Here is a 16,703-nt window from a genome sequence, read left to right as displayed (position 1 = left end):
TCTGACACTGCCCCTTATGTTCCATTGTGGCAGACATGGGGAACCTCAGACCTGAGATCCGGATTTGGCCCTCCAGGCCTCTCTACATGGCCCTTAGGACTCCTCCCCAGCCACACATCCCATGGCAATGGTCTCCAATAGCCCTGCTCTGAATCTCATTGAGTGCTTTTGCATGGATGGAATGTGGCCTGGAACTGTGATAACACCCCTTGTTTGCCTAGATGGAGGATGTGGTGTGCGTGTGCGTGTGTGTGTGTATGTCTCGGTGTGTAGAAACCTCTGACACCTACTGTACACAATTAAGAGTCATATCTGTTAACCTACTAAGTTTTGCCTCTGGCCCTGTCCACCTCTGGCATGCAGCTCCTGGAAGGTTACCCATGAGGGAATGCAGTCCTTTGGCTAAAAAGGTCTCTCCCACCTGTCCACCTTCAAGACTTTTGTCCAAATGTTAGGGTTGGCCCAAGACATTTTGGCACCTGAGGCGAACCACCAAATGGCTCCTCCCTCCCCACCAGGGACGAAAGGGTGAAGGAGGGGGAATAAAGTTCTACATCGGGATCTGTGGTCCCTGTGGATCCTGCTGTCTGAGGCAGTCGCCTCAGCTTGTCTCATAGGTGGGCCTGCCTGCCAAATGCATGTTCTGTAACTTTGTTACAGAACTGAGGACAAAGCTTGTAGCAAGTAATGTAAGGTAGCCTCTCATTCATACGCTCATACTGTGCACATGTAAGACAGTCACTGCTATAACAAAAGAGTGAGGAAAGTGGTACTGGTTGCTCTTCCAGCGATGCTGATGACAGCAGTGAGGAAAAACTAGTGTTTGTAAAGGCAGCTGTAGGCAACAATGATTTCATTGGAGAGATATGCGTTCAACACTTACAGCGTTCTTTGGGAGAAATAGTGTCAAATGTTGCTATATCTCTGATCAGCCTTGTGAAAGATGATTATGTTCACCACTACAACTGAAAGCAATGCTACCACTTATCTGATTTAAATGTGAGCTTTTTACTTCCTGTTGCATCCCATGGGGTGCTAACGTTTCTTGTGTTAAGTAAAATAATAAAGGACCTTTTCCTTGCTCATGGATGATAAGGGAACACTGTAATCCAGCTGTAGCACTAATGGCCTGTAACAAGTTTTAAAAATGTGAAAACCATGCAATTGTTATTTAAGCTGGTTAAGTATGCATGCCTCATTACAGACACAACACTTTTCGCTTTATAGGATGGCTCTGAGTTCAAGTATATGATGAAATAAAAGGATGGAATGAGTTGTCAGCAGTGTAAGCTGCTTTGGTTCTCATGTGCTGCTGTAATAAGTAATAGTCTGCACATATTTCAAATTGATGGCAAAGAAAATATAAAATGGGCACTGCAATCAGTGTAGTATCTTTGGCTTGTTAAATTGGATAAATAAATACATTTAAATGTGTAGCAGTTAATGAATAAGGACCCAAACCAATTCAAGTGCAAGCTCAGCACCCATGCACAGAAGATTCTTGGATGAATGCTGGAGTATTTTAAAACCCTAAGACAAAGAAAAGGTTCGACTTCAACACTTTCATCACTCCCCACCATAGCAGATTCAGTCCAGTTGTCTCCAAAGCTGTTTATGATTCTGTCTGGATGGAACCAATAGCAAAGAGAGTTGTTTAGACTGGGTGGTCATTTCTTCTCAGCACTGGCTTTAAGAATATAACTTCCCATCCAATCAAAAATGTTTCTCCAAAGCATTGAAAATGCAGTACTGCATCCTTGTAGTACTGACAGAAGTAGTGTGTGTTCTCCAGACACCAACCTTTTAATAATGTGCAGAGGGAACCATCAATTTAGTGTATTTTTGGTTTCTATGGAAGCCGCCCAGAGTGGCTGGGGAAACCCAGCCAGATGGGCGGGGTACAAAAAATAAATTATTATTATTATTATTATTATTATTATTATTATTATTATTAAACCAACGTGCTGAGCCTGTGGACCTGCAGATGTTGTTGGACTCTGACTCCCATCAACCCCAGCAGCATGGCCAATGGTGAGGAATGATGGGAGCTGTAGTCCTGCAACATCTGAAGAGCATAGGCATTCCCTGAACTAAACTTACCTTCTCAAAGGGTATTCAACTGTGTTCCCCACGCACCACACATGTAAATGCTTCACTACATAACTTAGCTTTTTCACATGCCTTACAACTATGAATTGATCGATATGGTGCCTTTCTTGTATGTTTCGTGGATTCTCTATTTCATCGTCCCTTAGTTAAGCAGAAATAACTACAGCTCTTGGGTGCCTGTCAAGAATGCTGGAGAGGACCATTCTTATTCTTGTTAGATCTTTAGAGACAAGGACCTCTAAATATACACCACCATGATAAAGCATTTACCCAATTTTGAGTACACTTTGGATTTTACAATTCTGCCACTTAGAGTGTGTGCTACAAGCTTTGGGATTCTATAAACATCCAGAATCATTGCAGCTTATGAAGTTGTGAACAATAAATTCATACACCATCGAATTACTTCTTGCAGTGATACACGATGACCTCACCTTTCAAAATCACAGCAGCATTTTAGAAATAGCCACAATCATGGAGAGGGCTGCAAGTTCCCCAGGTGCATCGGCCAGAACACAGTAGCCTCTGTGTATATGGATGTATAACTACATATAAAATCCCATAGGGAAGTTTGATAAGATGGGATATTGGCAATAGAAACTGGAATTTAATCTCTTTTCTTTTATAATATGGATTGTGTGTGTCCAGTATTTTGCAGGTGGGATTCAAGCATGTGCCACAGGGATTGAGAGCCTTTGATCCTCCAGATGTTGCTGAACTACAGTTCCCATCAGCCCCATCAGGTATGGCCAAAGGCCAGGGATAATGGGAGATGTAATCCTGCAACATTTGGAGGGCCAAAGGTATCCCACACCTGGCATGTGTATGAGTAACAGAAAAGATATAGATGTTCATGTAAGAGAATATGTATATGTTTTAAAGACAGATGGAATGGGGTGAGTAACATGTAGTTTGTCCCTCCCTGTGATCAACTATTGAATAAAAGGGCTATCCCACCAAAATTATTTTCACTGAACTGTACCATTAGTATGAAGCCTGAAGATTCTCTGGGTCTCAGTTTCGTTTGAAGTGTTAAATATTATTGGAATCCTTAAGTAGACAAGCAAGAATTTCAGAAATTTATTGCAAAGTTTTACTGCTGCCAATTTACAGAGCAAGAGTTTGCCAATTTGATGATATACAGGTAAAAAACAAACTAGCACTTGGTTTTCCTTCCATGTCAGCATTGCTCATTTCAGAGATGATAGTCTGAAGACAGTTCTTCATACAAACTCCAACAAGAGATTGACATTTCTATGCTTTTTCATACTGACGAACAGCAACAATATCACCAAAGGTGAGGGTCTGCAAATTCAAGGAGAGATGGGGTGATTAGGACCAGTATGTGCCATTTGAACATAACACAAAGCACCATGTGGATCCTGTGATTCTTCAACAAGCCATTGTTGCAAAAATTAACCTGCTTGCAGGCTTCCCACAGGCAACTGGTTGGCCACTGTGAGAGCAGGATAGTGCACTAGATGGGCCAGCCTGATCCAGCCAGCTCTTACGTTCAAAAATTGTGCAAACAGGGAAGGAGAAGGGGCCTCCTGCGTAGCATATTACCTTATCAATATACTGCATTATGATTTATTTCATCAGTATATTGCATAATGTGGTTCGAGTCAAGAACCATTTTACCAAGGGCGAAGATGTTCACATTAGAATGTACCACTGCAGGTTTTGAAAACCATTAGGGTTTGAAAGAAGCTATGGAACAAAATGCAATTTCAAGGGAAACCAAGGAATGAAGAGAAGCCTCTTCACAGACCTTTCAATGATATGTTGAGAGTTCTCATTAGATGTCCGAAGAAGAAAGTAATGGATTTTCCGCCAATATGTGATGGCAGGAAGAGGAATTGTTAGAACATTCCAAACTAACTTCCAGCTGAGGTTGCAATCCTAATCTTACTCAGCTAGGAATAAACCCCAGTGCATTAAGTAGGATTTGCTGCACAATCCTAACCATGTCTACTCAGAAGTAAGATGGCTACACCTTGACTGTTTTTTTTAATGTTCATTATAGTTTAGTTTATTGGAACTGCAGATGTTACTTCTGCGAAACATGTTCTTTATAAGTGGTCAGAAGAGGGGGAGAATTATCAGAAAGTTTGAGACATAATACCTTATAGTGTTATCAACATGAGCATATATAGCCTCAATAAACCTTTATTTACTTACCATGACCATTTTACCATCTTTGATTTCTCTAACGAAGTTTGTCTCTTTGCCATCCCATTTCTGTACATGAACTAACTTATCACCATCCATGGTCACCACTGACTGTGAGTATAAAGAACACACACCAGATGTTTCGTTTAGAATGGGACAAGTGTCATTAAGTTTATCGAAATCATTCTGAGCCCATCCAGCCACAGTTAAGGGCTTTCAAAATCTCTTGATTATCAATGGATAAATTAAACATATGTTTAAATCTCTGAATTATTAGTCAGAAGCATTTATTTCAAATCAATGAACTTGGTAACAATACAGTTAAAAACAGCTTGGTAATAAAATGCAAACTATATATAAAAAATAATTTGATTCTTATATGCGTAGTTGGTTCAAATAAAGCTGTACCAGAATTCATATTTGACCTGGTGTAGGGACCATTCACACATTTCAGTGAATGGTAATAGATGTCATCCAACCAAGTCATACTCAGTGTAGGCTCACTGAAATCAATAGGCTTACATTTCAGTTCATTGATTTCAGTGGGTCTTCTCTGGGTATGATTAACATCATCCAGTAAATGGATTCAATGTTTAGTTGAAATCCTTCACTCTAAAAGTCAGATTGCTAAATACTAACGTGGAGTTTGATCTCAAGTCAAGAACACAGGTTCTGATCAGAACAGAAGCATTTCTGGAACAGAACAAGGACCCATTATTATCCAGCAGATTCTGGACCATTTGAGACATAGTCATGGGGTGATGCATAATGGAGTCATGAATGTTCTTTAGATACACTATGCCTACCATGCATGCCCAGAGGTCTCTGCTAAGGGGGTGATGCCACTCCCAGAGGCCTTGGAAAAGATGAAAGGCAAGTATACGATCACATCCCTAGATTCAGTAGAATGCATTTATTTAGAACCAGATCTCATTGGTTTGAACAGATCTTCCAAGTAGGTGTGCTTTGTGTCATCTTAGGTGGCCCAAAAATTTAATAAAACCCTATAACCTCATGGTTTCAATGTGCTGAATAAGTTCAAATCAATCATTCTTTATTTCATGCCTTCCTTAAAACCAGTGTTATTTTTCTTGAAAAAGAGGTGCCAGAACTCACCAAGAACACCTCCCTTGTTCTCTTATAATGACAATGGTGCCTACCTGAGAAGTGCTGGAACTGAGTTCTGGCGAGTTCTGGCTGAAAAACAGCCCTGCTTAAAATTTACTTAGTGCTCCCATCAGTAACAGACAAAAAATATCTGTATTCTTTTACTTCCTGTCAATTCTGAAAGATTAGCTTTTTTTAAAAAAAAGTCTCTGCGGCAGCTCAAGCTGTTTCTTACTTACTTTGCAGTTCCTGTCATCTGCGGTAGTTTCATCAAATTCTTCTCCCAGGTTGAAGCTGATTTCTGTGTTCTTGAAGGTACTCTGGGTTCTGATCACCACCTTGCCTCCTTCCTGGCAGATGATCACAGTTGGTTTGGTCACATTCCCAACTTGGCGAGTAGCAAAGCCAACTCCTAAGGTTTTTAAAAGAATTTAAAATGAAAATAATGAAACTGGGTTATTTTATATATTGGATTCTGAAGTTTAAAGGGGAGGAGGTCTTGCCACCCCATTCAAAAAAACATGTTTCCCCTAGAAACAAATAAATTTTACAATCATCCAGTCCAGTTCCCTGCTCAATGTAGAATCAGCGCAGAATGCAACTACAGCACTCGTGGCACCAAGCCATCCAGCCTCGGCTTAAAGCCATCCCAGTGAAGTACTTAGATCTCCTTCTGCTTATTTATGTATTTACATCTCACCATTCCATTGGTCTGTTCAAGACTGCTCACAAAATCAGAATTGTGCAAGAGATTACACCGAATCAAGATAAAGTGATTGTAATAAAGATGTGAATGTTAGGTCTGCAATCCTAGGTGCAGTTACATGGGACTTACATGAGAGTCAACATGCAAAGGAGAAGATCTCATGAATTTTATTTTTCTGTTCAGTCATCTACTTTGCAACTCATTGCATAGTTGTCTATGCACATGGAGATTTCCCCCTCTTCCAATTCTCGCTTGAGCTAGCTCACAGAAAAGCAATAATGAGGATATAGAATCATCAGTGATGCAATTCATTACCTTGTCTACTGACTGCTGCATTTTGCTCACATAGATGACATTTTTGCTCTAATCAGCACCAGGTTTATATTTGCCTTTGCTACTGCAACAGATGTCATTTATTTTCCACAAAAAATAAAGCGACACAAAGCATGGGCCGTCCATTACAGAGCTGAGCCAGTGCACCCTCATTGTCCCTCAGCTGCTTTTTAATTCACACACAAAACAGTTCCCACAACAGCTATACTGAAAGAGAATTTTGTTTCCAATTCTATTATGCTCAAATATTTACTGCGATGAGCATTTTAGTCCATTAATTTCCAATGGAACTTTTTAATAAGTGTGCTTGGGTATCATATTGTTAGGCTAAGATTCCTGAAAATATTTACTTGGGAGTAACATTCATTCAAATGATGCTAGCAATATCTATGTACATTTACACCCCAATCCTAACTATATTTTATTTGAAGCAAATCCACTTGATTTAATAAATATAAGTGCACTTCCAACCATACATGCTTAGAATCTCAGTCTTAGTTCATTCAGACTTACTTCTTCACAAGCATATTTAGACTTGCAAACAGCATTTACCAGTATTTAAATTCAAGCATTTGTGGATTAGTTCATACCGGTCTAAATTACAGAACATAGTTCATCTCCCCTGTGGCAATGCATGCTTATTTAAAATATTAAAATCATTTTTCGGTCAGTATCACAAGACTTACATCACTATAATGGGTTAGCACGCTGCAAAATCCCACACTCTATAACTGTGCTAAAGAAGAAACAGTCACAAACTGCATGAGTAGATTACCTAGGATGACCTGGCTTAAGCAGTTAAGCAGTTACTTCTACATACCCAGTGCCTTCATGTACTCATCAAAGTTCTGGCTGTCAATCAGCTTCCAGGTAGCACAGAATGCCTCGACCATTTTAGCTGTTGAATGAGAGGGATAGACAACTGCTGGTGCGAGAGCAGGTGTTACTATTCCTGTGTTAGAATCTTGCACCTTCACTCCAGCTCAGCCCCTTCTTTACTGAGAGAAGAGGCATGCAAACTCGAAAATAACTTAAATTGAAGGCTCCACCCAGGCCTCCTCATTGCTCCTTTGAGGCAGAGTAAAGGGGGGGGGGAAGGTTTCCAGTCTGTTAGATGATTGGATCAGGCCACTGGGTCAACAGAGCTGGTTGGACTAGCCATCCTATTCAGATTGGAAATCAGGGGAGGGAGAAGAAGAGGCTCTTCTGTGAGTGAGGGGAATGTAAAAATGTCTGAGGGTCTTTTAAGTTGTGTTTGAAAACTTGGCATAGGGAGGTGACGGCCTCAAAAGGGAGAGCCACACAATAAGACATTCAGATTAGTTTCCACTGAAACTCTATATGCTGGTGAAGATTTTAAAAAGACACTGGGCTGTTATTTGTCTTGCAAAGAAAACCAGGGATTAACCCCTTGTTCCCTAAAAAGAGGAAAGTATGAAAGATAGAATTAGCATATCTGCCCACCCCTCCAATCCCCCAACCCATACCAAGAAGGAATTAAATATATCAATAGGTGGGGTAATATACACTGACTAAGGCGACATTGTTTCCCCAAGGAACATGGAGGGTATTTAAGAAGTGAGATATAGTATAAAATATTGTTACAACAATGTCACTTAATGCAGTGCACACAAAATATTTTTTCTGACTCTGAATAGACTCAGGCCCAAAGATCTGTGACTTAACACTGACTGCTCCCCCCACCCTTACGTGCAGAAGTATGGGTCACCAAGAAAACATGCAATAAATCTGTAGTTCAGTGATACAGCACATGCATTCGAAAGGTGTCAGCTTTTAGTATCTCCAAGGAAGGGTTAGGTGAGAACCTCACCTGAAACCCTGGAAGACTGCTGACAATATTGAGTTAGATGGACTATAAGGCAGTTTCCTGTGTTCGTAGCAATAATTTTGTGGAAGGTCCTAGCTCAGTGGCAGAGCATCTCCTTTGCATGCAGAAGCTCCCAGATTTTATCCCCGGCATCTCCCAGTAGAACTGTCTCTCGTCTGCAATCCTAGAAAGCCACTGCAAGTCACTATACTGAGCTGGATGGATTAATGGCCTGACTCAGGATAAAGCAGCTTCCCAAATTGCTAGGTAGATAGCCACTGTGGCAGTATAGGGTATATGCTTCCCGCCACTGTCATACTTTGCACATACGAACATGGCATTCAGGGATAACAAACCCAATGGCCTCTTCTTCCAATCACCAAAGGAAATCAAGAGAACTGGAGCGACACTTTTGCTATGCAGGAACAGCTGCCTCAGAGTTACTTGATACATTTTAAGCTAGGTGATGCTGTGGTGCAGGATGCTGAATTTACTAGGATTCTGTTGCTGCAGTAAAAGATAAAGGTAAAGGACCCCTGACCATTAGGTCCAGTCGTGGCCGACTCTGGGGTTGCGGAGCTCATCTCGCTTTATTGGATGAGGGAGCCGGCGTACAGCTTCCAGGTCATGTGGCCAGTATGACTAAGCCGCTTCTGGCGAACCAGAGCAGCGCATGGAAACGCCGTTTACCTTCCCACCGGAGTGGTACCTATTTATCTGCTTGCACTTTGACGTGCTTTCGAACTGCTAGGTTGGCAGGAGCAGGGACTGAGCAACGGGAGCTCACCCCATTGCGGGGATTCAAACCACCAACCTTCTGATCGGCAAGTCCTAGGCTCTGTGGTTTAACCCACAGCGCCACCCGCGTCCCTCTCCCGCATCCCTCACCCGTTGCTGTGGTATTTGTTGCTTTTACTATATTTTTACTGTTGTATTGTGAATTGCCTTGAGATGTACTTTTAATGAAAGGCAATGTCAAAGTATTTACCGTATTTTTCGCTCTATAACACGCACCCGACCATAACACGCACGTAGTTTTTAGAGGAGGAAAATCCGTAGGCATGCCACCCGTAGGCATTTCCTCCATAACACGCACAGACATTTCCCCTTACTTTCTAGGAGGAAAAAAGTGAGTGTTATGGTGCAAAAAATACGGTAATCTAAATACCTGTGCATACATGCAACAGACCCTCCAGGTGTCCCTATTTTCCAGGGACAGTCTCGGATTTACAGAAGCTGTCATGGTTTCTGATCTGATCCAGGAATGTCCCACTTTTCCTTAGGACGTCCCTATTTTCATTGGAGAAATATTGGGGGGCAATCCCAGGAGGAGCTCACAGCACTCCTATGACCTTACGGTTAGGTGGCCAACTTTGGGGTTGGTTTCATTTCTCCCCCACCCATTGAATGCTCAAAAAGGGGCATGGCTCTGTATCTCCTTCCTATCTAAGCACGTCCACCATTTGAAAGCATCCTTTTTGATAGAACCAGGGCCATAATGGAAATTTCTCAAGAGACAAATAGTTGCAGGAATCTGCCTTAATCTTTCCGCTGTGATAAGCTCTCCTAAATTGTTTAGAAATGATCAAATCCTGTGTACACAGCTATCTGATGGTGAAATTCCATGGACCCGGTGAAATTCCAAGGACTCAGAAGGCTAGATTACTATTTGGCTCATCCATACTGCCATTTAATGCGGATAGTAAGCTTCTTGCACCACCAGCAATTTTCCACTGCCCTTATGACATTTTTCTCCAAATCACTGCCTTCCCACACTTTTTGCTCCCTCAATCCAGTTTTTCTCATACCCTCTTCTTCTCAGAGTGTCCTGGCATGAGATGGTATGTGGCGGCTCCCTTTCTCTTGAGATCATATTCTCTCCCAGCTCAGACAACCCTTGATGTTTAAGTGTCTTCTAAAAACATTACTTGGACCCCCCCCCCAGCCTTTGCTGTTACATTGTTATAATTTCAGTACATTGCTTTTCCTTTACTCCTGCTGTTATGAGCTGTGTTTTAAACTGCATTACAGTTGTAATGTTACATTATTTTAAAACTTTTGTACACTCCCTTGAGACCAATGTGGGAGGTATCATAAAAATGTATTAATATATTCTAGCTGCTTAGCATGTGTTCTCCACAGCTCAATAGTGTGAAGTGCATTGCTAGTCTACGACTATCACCAAACAATAATGCAGTTTGCATAGGAGTTTCTGTGTGTTTGGAAGTACTGTGCAGAGAGGAAAATCCGTGTCCAAGACAGTTTCTGTTCCTCAAAAGTTCAGCTAGCACAAGCCTTATTGAGCTGAAGGCCTGGAACAGCTTAGGCTGCAGGACATTGAATGGTAGCATGCTTCACTTCAAATGGGTGCAGAGTGCCATCTACTGCTTGCAGCAAGCAATAACAACTTTGCCTGTTCTTTGTGGCCCATTCACCTTATCTTGGAACTTTGCAGCTTGTAAAGAACTTTGGAAACAAGTAAAAGGGTAGAAGACTTTGCAGAATGGTTTTCATATTTTGCAACATTAAGGTAACATATACGTACACTCCAGTTCATCATATTTAGCTTTGGAAAATAGATGCAGAATCACTGTCAGCCAGCACATGATTGACTTGCATGTGATGAGGAAATGTGACCTTTCTAAGTGAATTGTAGGAAAGCATTTACCTTTACCTGTAGGAAAGCATTATCAGAATACTGTAGTATCTACCACTATCAAACATTTCAATTACCCCCCTCCCCAAAATGTGGGACTCAGTGGGGTGGAACCAGGGCTGGGTTTAGGTTTGCTGAGGCCCTAAGCTACTGAAGGTAATGGGGCCCTTTATACGTCCAGCTGTCCTTTGTCAACAACAAATTGTCACTGTTGCTTGTGTTGAATATATGCTATATGGTAATTTATGGACCTAATAGGTATCTAGAGCCATTTGTACATAACAAATAGGAGCCTATACAACATAAAACACTGTTGCTGTATGTTTTATTTTATTTTATCTTTATCTTATATTTTGGAAATGTACATCCAGTTTTTTCCTTTAATTTTTTTGGGGGCCCCCAAGAGAGTGGGGCCCTAAGCTATAGCTTGTTTAGCTTATATGTCAACCCAGCACTGGGTGGAACACAGTGTAGTACCAAGTGGGATATGTGCACATGGAATGAGGTTCGCTTGCACAATGAGACTTTCCCCTCCTCTGTTCCCTGAGTTTCCCCTAAACTTGTTCTGGTTTACCCCTCAACCCTCCAGAATAGACTTGGGGGGCACACAGGAGGGAAGAGGGGGAGAAAGTCCCATTGCGCAAGCAGGCTTTTTTCCATGCGCACAACTCAGCTGAATCCTGCCCAGAGGCAGGCCACAACATTTGGTACAAACTGCTACAGACTTGCCGTGGAGCATAGGAGGATGAATGCAGCATCTGTGGTGTGAAATAGACGGGAGGAGAAACCCATTTTCCTATCACAGAATGTTGTTTGCAGCAGAGACCCAGGTATGCTGGCGCTGCATGCAATCTTCTTATCAAGAGACTGGCTAGCAGAACCCAGCCTGGGTGCAGTCAAATGATGCCACAGAACAATACTGAGCTACAGTAGATGAACCAATGATCTGACTGATCCTGAGGCCATTTCCTGTGTTCCTAACAAGGGAGAAAATTCTGCTTTGCTGACTTGTCACTTGCAAGGCCTATAATAACAAGCAATTGCTAGGTATCTGATGTATACATTATTTTTTCTAGCTGATAGCCAAACTTCCGCTTGGGTCAATTCTTGGCAAGGAAGGATGGGGATCATCTTGCCCGTTTCTAATTTCTGTATTACATGATAGTTCTGTATGATGCTGATGCATGGCATGTGGTAATGAAGGCAATTATTGGCACAACTGTACAACCCACTACATTTTGCAACTCATTACCCAAGGCATCTTTGGCAGTGCCTGGAGACAGATAGTCAGGTTGTGTATCCACAGCAGTGAACAGAGGAGGAATGACTGCTGGGAGGATTGCAGAGAGAAGAAACATCTGTAACAGCGGAACTGGATGCCTTCATCTGCCCCACCTGCAATAAAACATGTCTCTCCCGTATTGGTTTCTACAGCCACAGCAGGTGCTGTAACTCTCCAATGGTTTGACTTTACCCCTAAAGGTACACTCTTCCATTGTCTCCCAAGACAGATGGATGCCAACAACAACTTTTGATGCCAGAGCAAATAACAAAGTTGGATGGTACCCCATCCAAAAATATACTGCTATGGGTGCAAGAATTCATACAAGTGTGCTCTTGAATTGCTGTACAAATAACATATGCAGTTTATTTTAAATACAACCTTTATTATAAAACGTGAATCAATCCTTTGGTACAGGCAAAATATATATTGAAAGAAAATGCTTTGAATGTTGATTTTAACAGGATCAGTTATGAGCCAATAAACCCACATCCTAACTCAAGTGAAAAGTTTGCGTCCCTGGGTCTTGTGAAGACACGAGTGACAAAAGACAAAGACCAAATGAAGAGATAACCAATTTCATTTTTCATGCTGAAATGAAATAAAAGTTTAAATCAATTACAAATGCCACTAGTTCACTTTAGAAACTTATGGATACACAGAAGGTTGAGATCACTGAATAAGTCAGATTTGAGAAAGGGCAGCGCAGAATGCTCTCAAAAGGATTTTAAAATCCTAAGTGATCTCAGTGCCTTGTGACATTTTGAAGGAGTGAGGAAAGAGTGTTTTTCATTTTCCTCTGTATACCAGGACATCTCTAGAGTCCAAACTTCAAAAGGGTATCCTGGGGTTATTGACAGGTGGCATTCCATTTCCTCCAAAGATTAGACAGCCTACTATGTCAAAAATAAACGGCTTAATATAGCCTCGGATTCTGGAGAAATTAAAAAAATGATAGGGCTGGGGGAAGAGAGAAAAGGTTACCTTAGAAATGAAGAAAGGAGGGGCTTTCCAGATAGTAGCACAACACTTGTGCCATTGTTACAAGGGATCCAGAGACCTTTCGTACGATTCAGAGATACTTCCATGTTCTGAACACTCTGTATTCTCTGGCCAGGAAAATGTGGTACTCAGAGCAGCCCATTGCCATGGTGACGGCTGTGTGGAACACAGCTCCCATCAGCCAATGGCTGTTGTGTGAATTGTGCTTGCATGAGCGCCATGGGCACCTACTAGATTGTCCCCATGGTGCCTGCCCAACATTCCCCATTCCTGAAACATTGTGTGAATGTGGGGTTGTACAATTTATTGTCTCCCTATCTCTGCCCGAGACACTAATAAACACTGCTACCAGTCTATGTAGACAATAACTGAGTTAGATGGGCAAATAATCTGGTCTGGTATAAGGCCGCTCCCATGTTATTCATTTGTTTACATTTTTAGATAGTGCTCCTTTTGGCTGGGCTACAGAAATGCTGCAAGGAGAGTTCTTAGGGACCTCTTAAAACAAAGCACACTGGCAAGTCTGCCTTTCCTGCATCAGTGCCCTACCATTTTACAGCTTTTAGAAATGGATTGTTATTTCTGGAGTTTGAGCTCTCCTGCTCCACTCTGAAGCTCCCATCTCCCAGGATTCATTTCCTGCTTTCTTTTTTAAAGCCTTGGTCAAGCTCCGTTGCTGCAGCACAGTGAACCCTACATCTTTTACATTAGTACAGTGCGCCTCCGGCGCTCGATCAGGGCTAGGAATGTTTCACGTTAAACACAAATAGAAATGTTTTGGATTTATCCTCTGAAAAGCCCCCAAGAGATCAGCCTAACAGCAGCAAGTATTTGGGTGGTTGTTGCATTTGATTATTTACACTGTATCCGAGAGGATATGCTGGCACTGATTTTGTTACAGGACTGAAAACAAATCTAAAACCTTGACATGCATTCTGCAGATATTGGCTGTGGACTATAGCACACAAATAACTTGTTATTTCATGGATTAAGTAACACCACTGAAAACCTTCAACAGCTCCTTATTCATGTCTGCCAGCTGTTTGAAGTATTGTGTATTTCAGAGTCTTGCATAAGCTGGGAGTGGAATCTGTTGGCGATCTCCACAAACCAAGCATTTCACAAATATTAGGAATCCATGCTCTTCCCTTCCGTTTCTTGATTTTCCGTTGTGGTGTTGGAAGAGGACGTTTCCCCGCCAGCAGCTCCTTCATCTAAAGAGAAACAACATGTTAGATGTACCCTGAACAGTTTGGTCAAAAATTCTGATCGTTAGGAGGTTTGGTGAAGAGAATTCCGAGTTAAAAATGGATTATGTTAATACTGGACCATACGGAATTCAGAGAATCTGGGAGGTTCTACAATAAAGCTTTGGATGATGGAGATGATATGCTAATTTCATTGTGCAGGAAAAAAGCATGTATATATTACATACTACATGGAAGGTAGCCTGTTGCTGTTTTTTTGTTGTGAAGATATACATTTCAGAAGTTCCTGAGTTCCTCTGGCACCCAAAATAAATAAATAATTATTATTTATACCCTGCCCATCCGGCTGGGTTGTCCCAGCCATGCTGGGAAGCTTCCAACAAATATAAAAACATAATAAAATATCAAACATTAAAACCTTCCCAATGCAGGACCACCTTCAGATGTCTTCTAAAAGTTGTGTTGTTCTTTATCTCCTTGACATCTGATGGGAGGCCCTCTGCCTGGTTCCCTGTAACTTTGCTTTTTGCAGCGAGGAAACTGCCAGAAGGCCCTCGGAGCTGGACCTCAGTTTCTGGGCTGAATGATAGTGGTGAAGATGCTCCTTCACATACACAGGGCTGAGGCCATTTAGGGCTTTAAAGGTCAGCACCAACGCTTTGAATTGTGCTTGGGAATGTACTGGGAACCAGTGTAGCTCCTTTAGGACTGGTGTTATATGGTTCTGGTGGCCACTCCCAGTCACCAGTCTAGCTGCTGCATTCTGGATTAGTTGTAGTTTCTGAGTCACCTTCAAGGAAGACCCCACGTAGAGCACATTGCAGTAGTCCAAGCATGTACCAGTAGGCCCGTACAGTTGGCAGTCACTAGCTAGGAAATAGTACAACCCTTGGCCATCAATGAGGGGTAACATCTTGTTCTCAATCGTTTTGTCTGCATTACCTTCAGACATTGAGAGCTCAGCTAATTTGTGTGGTAGGTCCGATGTTCCAGCACCAGCGGAAGAACCCAGAATGTCTGGTAAGGCATTTCGGCGACCGGCCCGTCCAGAGGCTGCAAAATCTGTGACCACAGGCTCCACATCAGTCATCTCTGACTTCTTTCCTCATAGCAACATTGACTGAAAAACACAGAGTAAAAAGAAGATTGTCAGCTTCAAGAGTCTAGTGTCAGAGAACAAAGTAATCCAGAGGAAGGTAGCTCGCCTTTTGAAAACCCAAATGTCAGCTGGCTGAAGGGAGCACAGAACCAGTTGTTCCTTAGTAAATGTCAGGGGTTCAGCACACTGATGCTGAAATTCTACCCTCAGAATCCACTTTTTCCTTTCTCTCCATTTCCCATTTGTTCTTCAACCACCAGTACTGAGCAGGCATAATAGAAAACTCTCCACATTCATGACTAGTACAAAGAAAAGCATCTGTGGACTTTCACAACTTTGAATAGGCAATTTTGTTTTGTGTATTTTGCGGGTAGTTTGATCAGCCAAATAGAAGATGACCAGCTTTCTGCGTTACTGTCCTATCTCAGAGGAGGATTTTCTTTAAGTTGGAGAGAAAACTTCCCAACAATTCTGAAAGATATGGGGTGGGGGGGGGGGGAGAGAAGAAAGAATGGAAACTTTTGTTTCAAATGTACGGCACAGGCTGGGAGCTAGCTGCAGGCTCTCGTCTGAAGAAAATAGATACAAATGGGATTCATAGTACGGTTTTATGGTAATGTGATCTGGTTGCACAACCATATGAAAAGCTTTTTAAATACAGTGGTACCTAGGGTTACATATGCTTAAGGTTACATACGCTTCAGGTTACAGACTCCACTAACCCAAAAATAGTGCTTCAGGTTAAGAACTTTGCTTCAGGATGAGAACAGAAATTGTGCTCCAGCGGTGCAGCAGCAGCAGCAGGAGGCCCCATTAGCTAAAGTGGTGCTTCAGGTTAAGAACAGTTTCCGGTTAAGAACAGACCTCCAGAACGAATTAAGTACTTAACCCGAGGTACCACTGTATTAGCATTAAAAACATGTATTTTCTCTGCAATCCAAGATGCACATTTTTGAAGTTAGAAAGAAGTACTGCTCTGCTATCATGTAACTACAACGGGGGATGGGGGGGATGGGACGGATGGACCTGCAGCTCTTTAGTTCCTACCAGCCCCAGCCAGCATGGGAAGTGGTTCAGTGATGAGCCACAGGTGTTCAACACCCCTGAACTACAAGGGAGAACACCCCCAATTATTTCTAGAGCCTTTCCTGGGGCTGCTGGGAACTTGCAAAGTGCTCTTCCCCATAACAGAACCAGTGAT

General features: G+C 42.1%; 2 protein-coding genes across 2 annotated transcripts in view; both read right to left on the bottom strand.

Annotated features, from left to right (window-relative positions):
- Positions 1 to 3,174: 3,174 nt before the first annotated feature.
- On the bottom strand, positions 3,175 to 7,452 carry FABP7 (fatty acid binding protein 7). Its single transcript, XM_083606297.1, has 4 exons — positions 7,248 to 7,452; positions 5,628 to 5,800; positions 4,291 to 4,392; positions 3,175 to 3,414 (listed from the first exon to the last, which is right to left on the bottom strand). Exons 1-4 carry the CDS (start codon positions 7,318 to 7,320, stop codon positions 3,364 to 3,366), a joined length of 399 nt encoding a protein of 132 aa, XP_083462423.1. The 5' UTR covers positions 7,321 to 7,452; the 3' UTR covers positions 3,175 to 3,363.
- A 5,105-nt stretch (positions 7,453 to 12,557) lies between these two features.
- The window catches only part of PKIB (cAMP-dependent protein kinase inhibitor beta), a 36,705-nt gene continuing 32,559 nt past the window's right edge, over positions 12,558 to 16,703 (bottom strand). The window contains exons 2-3 of the mRNA XM_083608716.1: positions 15,346 to 15,523; positions 12,558 to 14,409 (exon numbers count right to left, since the gene is read on the bottom strand). Of these exons, the coding sequence (XP_083464842.1) occupies positions 14,324 to 14,409; positions 15,346 to 15,493 (234 nt within the window). The 5' untranslated portion in view covers positions 15,494 to 15,523 and the 3' untranslated portion in view covers positions 12,558 to 14,323. The remainder of the gene's footprint in view (positions 14,410 to 15,345; positions 15,524 to 16,703) is intronic.

This window comes from Podarcis filfolensis, assembly GCF_964270895.1.
Source record: "Podarcis filfolensis genome assembly, chromosome: 3".
In the NCBI taxonomy this organism is placed as follows: Eukaryota; Metazoa; Chordata; class Lepidosauria; order Squamata; family Lacertidae; genus Podarcis; species Podarcis filfolensis.
This window is presented reverse-complemented; position numbering and strand designations above follow the sequence as displayed.

What these genes read in the sequence shown, in the direction of transcription:
- FABP7 (XM_083606297.1), bottom strand. Translation starts at nt 7,320, where the DNA reads ATGGTCGAGGCATTCTGTGCTACCTGGAAGCTGATTGACAGCCAGAAC. An exon ending in CAGATGACAGGAACTGCAAA is followed by an intron (nt 4,393 to 5,627) that starts GTAAGTAAGAAA and finishes TTATACTCACAG; the next exon opens with TCAGTGGTGACCATGGATGG. An exon ending in AAGATGGTAAAATGGTCATG is followed by an intron (nt 3,415 to 4,290) that starts GTAAGTAAATAA and finishes TTGAATTTGCAG; the next exon opens with ACCCTCACCTTTGGTGATAT.